The sequence below is a fragment of the Manis javanica genome, chromosome 12 (genome assembly GCF_040802235.1).
Source record: "Manis javanica isolate MJ-LG chromosome 12, MJ_LKY, whole genome shotgun sequence".
In the NCBI taxonomy this organism is placed as follows: Eukaryota; Metazoa; Chordata; class Mammalia; order Pholidota; family Manidae; genus Manis; species Manis javanica.
This window is the reverse complement of record NC_133167.1, coordinates 71,919,939-71,933,950: the sequence shown is the minus strand read 5'-3', so window position 1 is coordinate 71,933,950 and position 14,012 is coordinate 71,919,939. Positions and strand designations below refer to the sequence as shown.

The 14,012-nt window shown below is 44.6% G+C and overlaps 1 protein-coding gene across 2 annotated transcripts in view; it reads left to right on the top strand.

Annotated features, from left to right (window-relative positions):
- The window catches only part of SLC20A2 (solute carrier family 20 member 2), a 126,582-nt gene that overhangs the window by 104,449 nt on the left and 8,121 nt on the right, over nucleotides 1-14,012 (top strand). For both annotated transcript variants that reach the window (XM_073218842.1, XM_073218843.1), the window contains exons 9-10: nucleotides 6,033-6,218; nucleotides 7,225-7,309. In XM_073218842.1, coding sequence (XP_073074943.1) covers nucleotides 6,033-6,218; nucleotides 7,225-7,309 — 271 coding nt within the window. The remainder of the gene's footprint in view (nucleotides 1-6,032; nucleotides 6,219-7,224; nucleotides 7,310-14,012) is intronic.

The window sequence follows — 14,012 nt, the reverse complement described above, 5'->3', positions numbered from 1 at the left end:
GACCAGACTGTAGGGGTAGGTGGACTCTGCTACTGGCTGGGTGGCGTTCCTCAGGGCACCTTACCCGAATCCTCAGGGTACCAGTCGGTAGAATGAGGTAGAACTAGTGCCGCCCTCACGGGCCTCCGTGAGGATCGCGATGCCCTATAGAGCCTGCACAGGACGGGGTTCTCATCGGTTTCTGTGCATTTTCACCATCGCTGCTGTGTGGTCATCATGCAGCACTCGTGTGTCCAGATAGGGAGAACACACTGTTGCAGCACTTTTTACAGCCTGGTTATGTGGCCCCATTTTACAGCCGTGGGTTCCCACACACTCCACCATGCACATCTGTGTTTCCGTTCTTTTTAAAAGAAGTCTTCCCGCCAGACAAGAGGCTGAGCATCTGCCGCTCTGCCTCTCACATGCCCCAGGTGTTGCCATGCTGTATGAGGCTCCGTGTTCTACCTTGTCTTAATTTTTTGATTACCCCCTCCCACCCCGCACCAGCCCATTTCTTCCTCCTCCTTATCAAGAATTCTTTATTGAAGGCCTGGTACTGGCAGTGTTATGTGCTGGTTTCTTATGCTTCAGGAGTTTAAATTCCAGTTAGGGAGACAAGAAGAACACACCCAGGGAAAGTAACAAGCCGTCCCGAACCGGGATTTCAGGGCCAAAGGAAGCATCTAGGGAGAGACCGCTGCGGGGGCAGAGTTCAGAGCAGTTGCTTCCAGACTGGGGCTGCTTTTGAGGCTCCTGAGGGGAAACGGTCAGGTTAAACCCAGGTTCTAGTGCGGCAGTGAGGGGACTTCATTCATTCAACAAAAGGTTATTAAGTGCCAGGCCTCAGTGCCGAACCATTTGTAACTCACTAATCCTTCTCAAAACTGCCCATGGAGCTCCTAAGGGATGTCCTCCAAAGACAGGGAGTCTGACGCTCAGAAATGTGACACTTCTTGCCCAGGGTCACACAGCTAGAGAGAAGCAGACGTGAGAGCCAGTTCTTTGTTACTCTCAGCCAACTCTGTCTACACTCTGTCTACACAGAGTAGTGAGCTGGGCTGGGAGGAGGCAACTGGAGCTACAGAAGCTGTTAAAAGCCTGTGTGTGATTCTGTATGAAAGGAGCATGGAAGTTGTCACTCCATCCTAACAGCAAGTAAAAAACAGAACAAAATCAATAGCCCTTCTTGGATCTAAGGGGGGACACGAGACAAACGAGCACCCCAAAACTGGAGGACACAAGGCTAGCAGATACAGGGAGTCATGGGGGGAGACGCCGTGGAGACCACCTGGGGACCAGTGACGGCAGGCAGAGCTGACCCGGGACGAGGAATCTCAAAGGCCCAGTGTGGCAAACCTGAGAAAGACGCCAGGGGGCCTCCATTTTGGTGGGAGGGGTGGCAGGGTGGGGGACACAGTATTGTGAGTTTTACCTCTAGGAGCTCAAGCAGGTCCTCACAGTGAATATCAGAGAAGAAACATCTGCTTCCATGGGGCCGGAGGGAGGTGGCCGTTCTGACAGGCCAGAGCGCTCGGTTCCCAGGCCTGCCCACAGGGGAGGGAGGTGGCCAAGGCCTCACCTGCTGGGCTGCTGTCACAGCTGGGGAGAAGGGAAATGCCAACTCCAGTCCGCAGGAGCCATCCTGTCCTTCATAAAGGGGGAGAAATAAACTGAGGAGCACTTGTGCAGGTCGCAGCCCGGAGGCACAGACTCATGTAAGACTGTAGAACGTTCCACTCCCCCCACACCTGATTCCCAAAGGCCTGTTTATAGCAGTTCCCTATACCCAGTACATCATGTCTGGCGATCAGGAAGAAATTACAAGGCATACCAAAAGGCTGGTTCAAGAGTCAAAGATGGATTAACTTTAATCCAACATATCAATAGGCTAAAAAAGAAAAATCACATAATCATAGCAATAGGTAGAGAAAAAGCATTTAACAAAATCCACCTGTTCATGATAAAAACTCTCAGGAAACTAGGAATAGAGGGAAACCTCCTCAACTTGATGAAGAATATCTATAAAAACACTACAGCTAACACTGTACCTAATAGTGAGAAACTCAAACCTTTCCCACTAAGATCAGAAACAAGGCAGGCATGTGTCCCACCACTGCTTTTCAACGCTGTGCTGGAAGTCCCAGCTGATGCAAGAAGACAAGGAAATGAAAGGTATACAGATGGGAGAGGATTGAAATTGGCTTTGCAGATGGCATGATCATTTATGGAGAAAATCAGAAAGAATCAACCAAAAAAACTCCTGGAACTAACTAGCAATTATAGCAAGGTGGCAGGATACAAGGTTAATATACCAAAGTCAATCACTTTCCCCTCATACCAACAATGAACAAATGGAATTTGAAGTTAAAAACATAGTACTGTTTACATTAGCACTCCCAAGAATGAATACTTAGGTATAAATTTCACAAAATATGTACAAGTCGGGTGGTTTCAGTCCTCCAACTTTGTCCTTTTCTTTCTGTGTGGAAAATGAAATCCAAGAACTAAATAGATTCACCAGGTTCAAGGATAGGAAGACTCGATATTGTCAAGATGTCAGTTCTTTCCATCCTCATCTATAGATTCAATGCAGTCTCAATAGAGATCCCAGCAAATTATTTTGTGGATATTGACAAATTGATTATACAGTTTATATGGAGAGGTAAAAACCCAGAATAGCCAACTCAATATGGAAAGAAAAGAACAGATTTGGAGGACTGAAACTACCTGACTTCAAGACTTATTATAAACTTACAGTAACCAAAACAGTGTGGTGTTGGTGAAAGAATAGACAAAAATATCATTGAAACAGAGTAAAGAACCCAGAAATAGGCCTAAATATAGCCAACTGATATTTGACTAAAAACAAAGGCAATACAAAGGAGCAAAGAGAGCCTTTTCAACAACCGATGCTGGAACTACTGAGTCTTCACCTTTGCAAAAAAATCTGGACACAGACTTTACACCCTTCACAAAAAATTAGCTCAAAATGGAAAACTTCTGCATCCGTGGATGTTTTGTTGCCCTTGTCTAGCTTGGATTAATACTTAGTCTATAGGCACACACCTGATCATTTACATTTGCCCTCTTACAGCACTAAACTATGTTTTCTACCTTTATCTTGCATCTACCTACCACTTCAGCATTTTATTAAAAAAAATAATAATAATAATAATAAGGGAGAAATGTGGGATTCACATATAAATCAAGTATAAAAATCAAACGAATAATCATAATCGACCTGATTGTTTATAGTTCATGATGCATGATCAAAACCGAAAGTTTCTGTGATGACTGCCCTTGCACTGTTCACCATGTAAGAACTTATTCACTATGTAAGAACTTGTTCACCATGTAAAAACTTGTTCGTTATGCTTCAGAAGATTGGAGACTGTTGAGAATTAGGCATGGGGTTGATTAATGATTGTGCATTGAGTCCCCTATACAGAATTTTATTGTTGTTGACAACCATATGATCAATAAATATGAGAGATGCCCTCTCAAAAAAAAATAGATCAGTACTTCCACCAATAATGTGTGCAAGTTTTTGATCTATCATAATGCTAAAAAAATTAGCTTAAAATGAATCACAAACCTACAAGCAAAACTATAAAACTCCTAGCAGTCAACACAGGAGAAAACCTAGATGACCTTTTAGATACAACACCAAGGGCATAGTCCATGAAAACTTAATGGATTTCACTAAATAAGATAAGCTGCACTTCACTAAAATGAGAAACTTCTGCACAGCAAAAGACAATGTCAAGAGAATGAGAAAACAAACCACAAACTGAGAGAAACTTCAAGAAACACATCTGATAAAGGGCTAGTATACAATGACCTCTTAAAACCCAAGAATAAGATAACAAACAACCCAATAAAAAATGGACCAGGTATCTTACTAGACACCTCACAAAAGAAGATACACATATGGCAGATAAGCACAAGAAAAGTTGCTCTATATCATGTCATCAGGGAGATGCAAATTAAAACATGATAGCACCTCACAACTGTTAGAACGGCCAAGTGTAGAACACTGACAGCAGCCAATGCTCACAAGAATGGGGCACAGCAGCAGGAGCTTCCTCAGTGCCGGTGGGAATGCAGCAGGGCACAGCCGCTGTGGAAGACAGTTTGGTGGTTTCGCATGTACTCTTAGCACGTGATCCAGCCAAGTCATGCTCCTTGGTATTTACCAAATGAGTTGAAAACCTGTGTCCACACAAAAACCTGTGCACAGATGTTTATAGCAGCTTTTATTCATAAGTGACAAAACTTGGAAACAGCCAAGATGTCCTTCAGCTGTGTGGAAGTTTCTAATTTTAGTGAAGTGCATCTTGGTTGTTTAGTAGATTAATTGGTAAATAAACTGTGGTACATCCAGACAATGGAATATTAATTAGAACTTAAAGAAACGAGCTATCAAACCATGAAAATGCACATCACCAAGTGAAAGAAGTCGATGTGTAAAGGCTACACGCTGTGTAAGCCCAGCCAGGTGACATTTGGAAGAGGCACAACTAGAGACAGTGAAAAGAGCAGGTGTTGGAGTGGGGAGAAAGCTGAAGGCACCCATAGACTGTAGACCACGAGGAGTGAGCCCAAAGCACACCGTGGATGTTGGGCGATTCTGATGCATCGGTGCAGGTTCCTCAGTTGTAACAAACGTCCTGCTGGTGGGGATGTTGATAACTGGGGAGGCTGTGCATGCATGGGGCCCAGGGGCTTAGGGGAAATCTCTGTACCTTCCTCTCAGTTTTGCTGTGGACCTTAAATTCTTCTAAAGAAATAAGATCTTAGTTTAAGAAAAATTTATAAAAAGCCATGGCATACTCCCCCAAACCAGTGTGTGGCTGCCAAGGGCTGGAGTGACAACAGCACGTCTAGCGGACAAGGCCTGGGTGCCTGAGTCCTGAGCCCACGACCCCATCCTGCCTCCTGCTGATGATGGGACTTTGCGTCTGGTTTCCTTATCGGGAAGCAGGAGTGACAACACATAGTTGGCGGGGTGGGTGTGAACTAATGATGCACAGTGATATCTGCAGTCCCATAGTGTGGGGCCTGACCTGGCTGCCCCAGACTGGTAGCTAATATTAGTAATAATGCTGGCAATGAAAAATGGAACAAAATAGAGAAAAAAAGGAAGAGGAAAAAGAACTTGGTTTTTGCGTCCACTTGTGATTTTCCCCCCGCCCGCACTTCTAAAACTAACACATCACATACCCATTAAGATGGCTATTATAAAAAAGAAAAAAGAAAATAACAGGTGTTGGCGAGGATGTGGAGAAATTGAAAGTCTTGTGCATTGTTGGTGGGAAAGTAAAATAGTGGAACTGCTATAGGAAATAGTCCAGAGGCTCCTCAAAAAATTCAAAATAGGCTACCATATGATCCAGACAACCCACTTCTGAGTGTGTACCCAAAAGAATTGAAGGCAAAGGTCTCAAAGAAGTATCTGTACTCCTGTGTCCACTGCAGCATTATTCACACTAGCCGAGAGGTGGGAGCAACCCAAGGGTGCGTTGATGGATTAGTGGATAAGGAAAATGTGGTCTACATGAACAATGGAATATTACTCAGCCTTAAAAGGGGAAGAAATTCTGACACCTGCTACAACATGGATGAATCTGGAGGACAGTATGCGAAGTGAATACTGTATTTCACTGATATGAGGTCCCTAGAGCCATCAGATTCATAGAGACTGACAATAGAAGGGGTGGTTCTCAGGGGCAGGGGGAGGAGACAAAGGGGGTCACTGTTTAACAGGTAAAGAGTTTCAGATTTACAAGATACAAAAGTTCTGGAGATGTTTCCCAACAGTGTAGAATATGCTCAACACTAGTGAACTGGACATTTAAAAATGGGCAAGATGGTAAATTTTATATCATTCTTTCCACCACAATACAAAAAATTCATGAATCATGTTGGTCACCCCTAGATTATGTAGGTGAGCCACAAATACAGGGCAGCCCTTCCTCAAGACTGAGAAGTCACTGTATGTTTATATGTATGTACAGTGTTTATAAAATTAATGTCTTTTTTCCTCTCAGTAATGCCATTGGCCCCCTGGTAGCTCTGTGGCTGATTTATAAGCAGGGTGCTGTCCTGCAAGAGGAAGGGACTCCCATCTGGCTGCTGCTCTATGGAGGAGTGGGAATCTGCACCGGCCTCTGGATCTGGGGGCGGAGAGTGATCCAGACCATGGGGAAAGACCTCACTCCGATCACACCATCGAGGTATGCCGGAGCGCGCCCAGGCCAGGTCTGTGAGCCTCCCCACCGCAGCCACCCAGAGTGGCCCCTGGGCAGTGGGGTCCCAGCGAGGAGAGGGGCAGGGTGAGATGCACTCTCCTTGGCTTGCCACCCATCCTTACCCTCCCGCCTGTGTCCTCAGCCACATCCACAGTGGCTCTGAGATGAGGAGAGAAAATGAGAGACTAGGAGGCTAGAAGGAAGGAGAAGCTGACCCGCCCTCCTGCCCAAGGCCGTGCCCCCTGGTGGTCTGACCCAGCAAGCAAGTGGGAGGCTGGGGGAAACCTGCCCAGGCCCCAGGGCTGCGATTCCTAGCAGTGTCTGCCTCACCAGCTCCACCTGCTGGTTGGAAGCAGCTCTTCCTGGCTGGCTTCCAGGGCTGCCTGGTACATCCTCCCAGCAGCACATCTGGATTGTAGGTGCCCCTAGGTGGCATCTGCAGCCCTGCTCCGTTTTCTGTGTGGTCCTTCTATTGTGCATCCTTTAGATATATTTGGGTTAAGTAACAACTTAGAAGAGAATTTTCAGAATACAGCCAAAATTTGGGACTACCAATTGTAAGAAATCTTTCCCCTTGAAATTCATTTTAATGACAGATTTCTATAAATGACTTAAGAAAAATTAGTAATCCTCAGAAAAATTTCCTTTTTTAAGTACAATATTTTAAAAACAAGAGTATGGCTTCGTGCCACTTCAGAACTGATGAATGTAACATTTTCTGCACAGCAGTAATTGCTGACCCAGTTACCACAGTGGGTGGTTTGGAAAACATCAGAAAAACAAGGCCATTTAGGACCATCAACAGGATAATGCAAAGTCTTAGTGTGAATCGCTGCTATTATGCAGCAGTTTCTTGTTCTATTACTGTCATCTGGCCAGTAGCAGTCCACAGTGGGCCCAGAGTGTTCTGGGGAGACTTTACGCCCCTGGGGGTCAGCGGGTCGGAACAAAGAGCGCCTGTGATGAATGTCCTGTGCCCCCGCCCCCGCAGCGGCTTCACCATTGAGCTGGCCTCCGCGTTCACGGTGGTGATTGCCTCCAACATCGGACTTCCGGTCAGCACCACTCACTGCAAGGTAGGCCCCCGCGGCAGGCTGGGATGGGCCCCGGCACCACGCGTATGGAGAAAAGCTGGTAGCGCTTTGTCTGTGGGTGGTGGTGAGAAGTCTCCTCCCCGGGTTTGAGGGGTCTGCCAGAGCCTGGTTGGCTGTGGGCGTGTGCTTTTCTCAGACTGTCCTCCACCTTTTCTGCTCGGCTGTGTGCCACCTTCTGCCGGCCACAGTGCTTTTGCAGTGCACGCGTGCATGAGCTTTCCTGCCTTCTGTGTGTTCCTCATGCGGTCCATTTGCCCTGTTTCTCTCTTATTGTTTCCACAGTGATGTTGCTCTGAAGTCCGTCATGTGTGCACTAACCATGCTCATAGGTTCAGGTGCTCCCCCCACCCCCCCGCCCAACTCAGTGCCAAACCATTGCAGGCACTGGGAGTTGAGAGTGGACCTAGACATAAACAGAGGCCATGCCAGTGGAAGTGTAAGGCAGCCGCTTCAGTTCTTTCTCCCCCTGCAACGAACAGAGTGACTGGTGGCTTAGAGTAGACTCCAGATGAGGGGAAAGTCCTCGTCTCAGCCTCTGCCGGGTGCTCTAGAACTCAGGGCTAGGGGTGGAATGTGGGAGCTGGAAGCCGCCTTAAAGCTGGATGAAGGGGACTTGAGTCTCGGGAGTTATCCACGTCAGCCAGGGTGGAGCTGAGACTGGAACCCAGGTCTGACAACTCAGGTCCACCCGGTGTCTGGACAGAATTCCACGTCCTCCTCAGTGGGCCTCCTATGTACGGGAGCAGTCACGAACTTCAGCCAAGCAAATGCTTGGCGCCTCCAGGTTTTCCTAGGTTCATTTGTTCGTATCATTCAGGAAATACTCATTTGTACCTGTGGGGTGGGAGGTACTGGTCTAGGCACTGGGGGTCCCGTGGCCACTGTGACAGAGATGGCCACTTACATTTACACACAATGTACACGTGCCAGCCAGTGTGGTTACAGACAAATACCACTGCTTGTGAATGACTTAGTGCCTCAAATATTAAGGCCAGGCAGAGTTGGGGGGAGGGTGTTTGAAGTGGACCAGCTGACCACGCTATGGCGGGGAGAATAGGTCTCATTAGAAAGAGGCTTTCAATTTTATTTTGCTGCAGTGTTGTACAGAAAACCCTCAGTTCCTGCAGATTTTCACCACACAAATTGCTTCCACTTGCTCAGTACACACAGAGGGCCAGGCCCAGCGCTTGGTGCTCTGCACACGCACAGTGGCCGTTAACCCCGTGGGAGCTCCGAACCGGCGCTCTCCTCCCCGGCACGGAGGAGAAAGCAGCTCCCAGAGGCAGGCGGTGCTCTAGCCCCGCACGTCGGCGCGTACAGACCCAGGGTTCGGACCTTCCGCTCGGGGCGGGTGCCCTCTGCTGGGCACTGTGTTAAGTCACTGGGGCTATGAATTCATTTAATCCTCCCAAGAGCCCGTTGAGGTGCGTGCCATCCTTACCCCCGTTTCACCAGTGAGGAACCCGAAGCAGAGGACGGATGAGTGACTGGCCCGAGACAGCACTCCCTGGGAGCCACACCAGAGCAGAGAGGGCAGGCAGGGGGTGGTCCTTCGTTGTCCTTGTTCTAATCTAAGTTACTAAAAATAACAAGACGACCACATGCTCATTGAAATATTTCCAACAATATAAAACCATAAGCAATGAAAAATGCCCATCTTCCCTACTACTCCACGGCAGCCTCATTTCATAGGGGAAATATATTCTTTCCCCAGGAGATCGGCTTTGAACGCTTCTGTAGGCATAACTTGGGGCTACTTTTAAGTAAATGTTACCTTATCTGTTTAATAATTAACCCTGCACATAAGCAAGCCTAGTGAGGGCAAATTCTTTCACACACAAGTTGAAAGATTTCTTGAAAAGCAGCACAAGTTTGATTTTTCTGGATTGTTTTCATTACTTACCTAACTAGCAGTCTAAGCTATACTAATGTAAAAGTGTCAACTGAAAATACTGATTTTGCTAATAGCACTATTAGCAAAATATTTATAATACAACTTATAGAAATAGATGAAAAATATAAAATGCCCGTAAAAACTACACATTTATTTTTTAAAAAGTCATTTCCTTAATGTTTATACTTTAATAAGGAGGTGTACTAAGGGACTTAAACATCTAGCTTGTGCAGGACCTTAGTGAATAAGTGTGAATGCTATCATTTTCCTAAAATATCTATACAACGCCCGTGGTAGATTTTGTTTCCTTAGAACTGATGGGTTAGGATAGCTCATTGGCACTTAAAACAGGTCTCCTTAACATGGAACCACAGTCGATGTCATCTGTCAAACAGACAAGACAGAACTCAACGTGGGTTCTGGTGGGCAGCCCGAGGGTCGCTGGTCACTGCAGGAGCCAGGAGGCAAAGCCCTGGCCCTGCAGAATCCGTGGTGCCCAGGAGACCTGCACCTGACTGACTGCAGTGCTGAGAAGCATTCACAGTTGCCTGCACCCATTACAACTTAATTCTTCTGTCCACACAGTTCTTCTGCATGTGACAGGCCTCAAGGGGCAAATATGGGATGAAATATGAGAGATGTGGGCTCGTGTTCAGAGTGAAGAAGCCCTGTGTGAGCAAGGCCATGAATCTGAAAACATGCAAAGGGTGATGCTGTCCACACAGAGTAACTGAATCCCATCGTGTTCTCAGGAGCTGTTTTTGATTTTTCAGCTCTACTTCCTCTCCTGTCTATTAGGTTTCATGCTTAGAGCTAACTCCATTACCCGGTGGGCAAAAGTTGGGAACTTGGCAGGAAAAAAGAGGGAAACCATTTTTGAAAATAAGCTTTTCCATTTACCTGGGTAGATTTCAGCTATGTCTACTTAGCAGGACACAGGAATAAATAAGTGCAGTTTCAATTTTATTGTACTCTATTTAAAACATTTATAAAACCCCATTATACTATGTGATATATTAGCTGAATGTATAATTTGGAAAACAATTAGAAAAATCACTGTCATGTTTCATTCGAGAAGACAGGTATGAAACAGTCTCCTTTGATGATACATTCTGCTTTCTGTGTTTGTGTTACACATTTTTGGATTTTATATCAGAGGGCTCAGTGCATTAGATACTCTCCTGAGATGATAACTCTGGTTAAAGCTGAAAGCCTTAATTAAAGAAACAGAAATGAGTCTTGAAAATAAAAGTATCTGCAGATGTAGGCTTTGGTAACTTAATTGTTCTTCCCTGTGCGAGCCTGGGGCAGCTTTGGCCTTTAGCCCGAACGTACGACGGACAGTGGCCCCATGACTGAACACAGACGCCCATTTGTGAGCTCCTTGATGGTAACTCAGAGTGGCGTTGCCAAAACATTCTCATTCCATGTTGGGGTGCTTTGGGGTTATTCTTTTCTGTGAATTACCCACCTTGTTCACCTCGGTAGATGACATAAATGATTACTCAACCAGCCTTTGGATTTGGAACAGTTTATAGGAAATACTGCTGATTTAAAATTTTAAGATTACAATTTCTAATTAAACTTTCTAATTCTTGCCCCCTGGTTCCCCTACTTCCCAATACTTTATTGCTGTTGGTGCCTGAAGGTGGCCTGAAGCTCGAAATACAACCTATTAAGAGGGGAGTCAGAGCACAGCAGAGAATACTATTTTATATCAGCAAAAGGCAGGGTCTGCAGAGAGGACATAGTACTCTGAGTCCGTTGATCCAAATAACAAGTACAAACCTAAGGCAAAGGCTGTTAGAACTCGGAAGTTAATATATCTTAAGTCTGACAAATGAAGAAGACAGAAGTACTTAGGAATATAAAGGAACAATAGATTTTTATATATATAATGAATAATACATAGTAGAATTTTACCCTACAGATCATATGTCTTCTTATCAAAATATGAAGCATTTATAAAAATTAATCATACATTCAGAAGACTGTGATAAAAACACTGTAAAACTTATAAATTAACAGGAATTGTGCTGAATGCAAACTCTAATCACCATGAAATTAAACTAGAAATATATGTTGAAAAAAGGGATTATTCCATTAGATATTTTTATAGGCTATTTTTAAGAAATAGTTGAATCAAGAAGTTTGAAAATTATGATTGCTTTCCTGGGGGAAAAAAAACAAATGTGTGTGTGTGTGTGTGTATGTGGTGTGTGTGTGTGTACATAATTGTAAAAAACAGTAGATAGGCCAAAGCTAGAACCACTATATACAAGCATATAGTTCAAGGAAGAGAAAATTTCACTACTACTTGATGATGGAGAGCTGGTAGAAAAACAAATATTAGACCCGTTACTCAAAATACATGAACATAGATCTGATGGCTTACATAATACTTATAAAGGATTTAAAAATTTAGAATTTTCTTTCAGCATATTTAAAATAAAATAGAATTAAATATTCATCAAATACAGAAGCTAAGGATACATCATAGAAGGAAAGTATAGTCTATTGCATGAAATCATAAACTTGAAGGTGAAACAAAGCAAAATACTGGATTGAGAAAATATTTGCACTGAGTATCACAAAGTTAATAGAAGAGTAGAGACCACACATAAATAAGGGGACACATTTAGATTCCAATATGTAAATGGGCAGAATACCTGGAGAGGCAATTTTTATATGTAAAGAGGAGAGGGAGTAAAATTGGATGGAGTTGCAGCCTCAGTAGTAAAGATGCAGATTAAGCAACAATAGTATGTTTTTTTATTGGTTAGCAAAAGAGAATTTACAGGATTATAGTGGTGTATTGATTACGGATGACCTTGTGCTTTCACAAGTTTTAAAAACTACTTTACACTGTGCATTAAGATTCTAAAACACATTCAGAGGGAAAAAACTCTTCCTCAGAGCAGCATTCCATCTAATACATGGGAAGGGGGGTAGTAAATCACCACTTTGCAGCCATTCTAATAAACATTGGATCACTAAATCTTTAGCAGAAAGGGAAGCAGGATATTTTAATGGCATTAAAATGTTTCTTTATAGATTGTGGCAAAATGTTAAAAATCGGTGGATTGGGATAAAGGGTATGTGGGAGTTCTTGCAACTTTTCTCTAAGTTTCAAATTATTAAAGGGTATTTTTTAAATGCCTCCTTTAATAATCTGTTTCAGAGGATTTTTTTAAAGCTCAAATGTAGGCCATATGAATGAATATATTAATCATGAACAATTTCTAGTTGAGAAAAATTGGAAATGGTGAATTAAGGTATATGTACCTAAGGGGTGTACCATTTTACATGATGATAATGGCTGTGAGCACTGTGGAAAGATGCTTATAACATATTATTGATTTTAAATTGTTAAAAGAAATTTTAAATTATTTTTGAAGAAAGGAAATGCCGTATACAAGTAAAGGCATATTTATAAAAAAAATACTAGAAAGGAGGGAGGAGCCAAGATGGCAGCGTGAGTAGGGCAGCAGAAATCTCCTCCCAAAACCATACATACTTTTGAAAATACAACAAATACAACTATTCCTAAAAGAGAGACCAGAAGATACAGCACAACAGCCAGGCTACATCTACACCTGCGAGAACCCAGTGTCTCATGAAGGGGGTAAGATGCAAGCCACGGCCTAGTGTGACGCAAGTGCTCCCTGCACCCCAGCTCCCGGGCAGGAGGAGAGGAGTCGGAGCGGAGAGGGAGAGGGAGCCCAGGACTGCTGAATACCCAGCCCTAGCCATCCGCACTGGGAGTGGAGATGTAGTGCTTGGTGTGCTGGATACTAGGGAAACAGAACAGTAAAACTTGTGAGCGAGTCCCCGCAGCCAATGCCCCTGGGACAAAAGAAAAACGAGTGCTTTTTAAAAGTCTTAAAGGGACAGGGGTCTCACGGCTGGACGGAAGCGTCCCAGCACACTCAGCCCAGCAGCTGGGAAGCCCGGGGAACTCCAGGTGCCCTAACCCCCTGGGCGGCAGCAGAGCTCTAAGACCCCTCACGGCAATAAACAGCCTCCCGCCCGGTCCCCCACATGCGGAGCAGCAGCCTGAGACTGGCCATGCCCACAGCAGCCGCACAGAGCTGCCTCCGCAGCCGCCAGGGCCAGACTCAGAGGCACTGTCAGTGCGCGGCTGTCCAGCACAAGCTGCTAGGGGTCGCCATTCTCACAGGAAGGAAAGGTGGCAGGCAAGCAAGAAGGGAATTTGTTCTCCCACCTGACACATGCACCAATTGCCCATGACTACCTCTATCACCACAAAAAGACTATTTTTGTTACAGACAAGAATATCCCAGACATTCCCTCAGAGGGAACCTGAGGAGATAGATTTAACCAATCTGCCTGAAAAAGAATTCAAAATAAAGGTCATAACCATTCTGATGAAGTTGCAGAGAAAAATGCAAGAGCTAAAGGATAAAGTTGGGAGGGAGAATACAGAAATAAAACAATCTCTGGAAGGACTTAAAAGCAGAATGGACGAGATGCAAGAGGCTGTTAATGGAATAGAAATCAGAGAACAGGAATGCAGAGAAGCAGATGCAGAGAGATAAAAGGATCTCTGGGAATGAAAGAATATTAAGAGAACTGTGTGACCAATCCAAACGGAACAATATCCACATTATAGGGGTACCAGAAGAAGAGAGAGAAAAAGGGTTAGAAAGTGTTTTTGAAGAAATAATTGCTGAAAACTTCCCCAACCTGGGGTAGGAAATAGTAGCTCAGACCATGAAAGCACACAGAACTCCCAACAGAAGGGACCCAAGGAGGACAATATCAAGACAC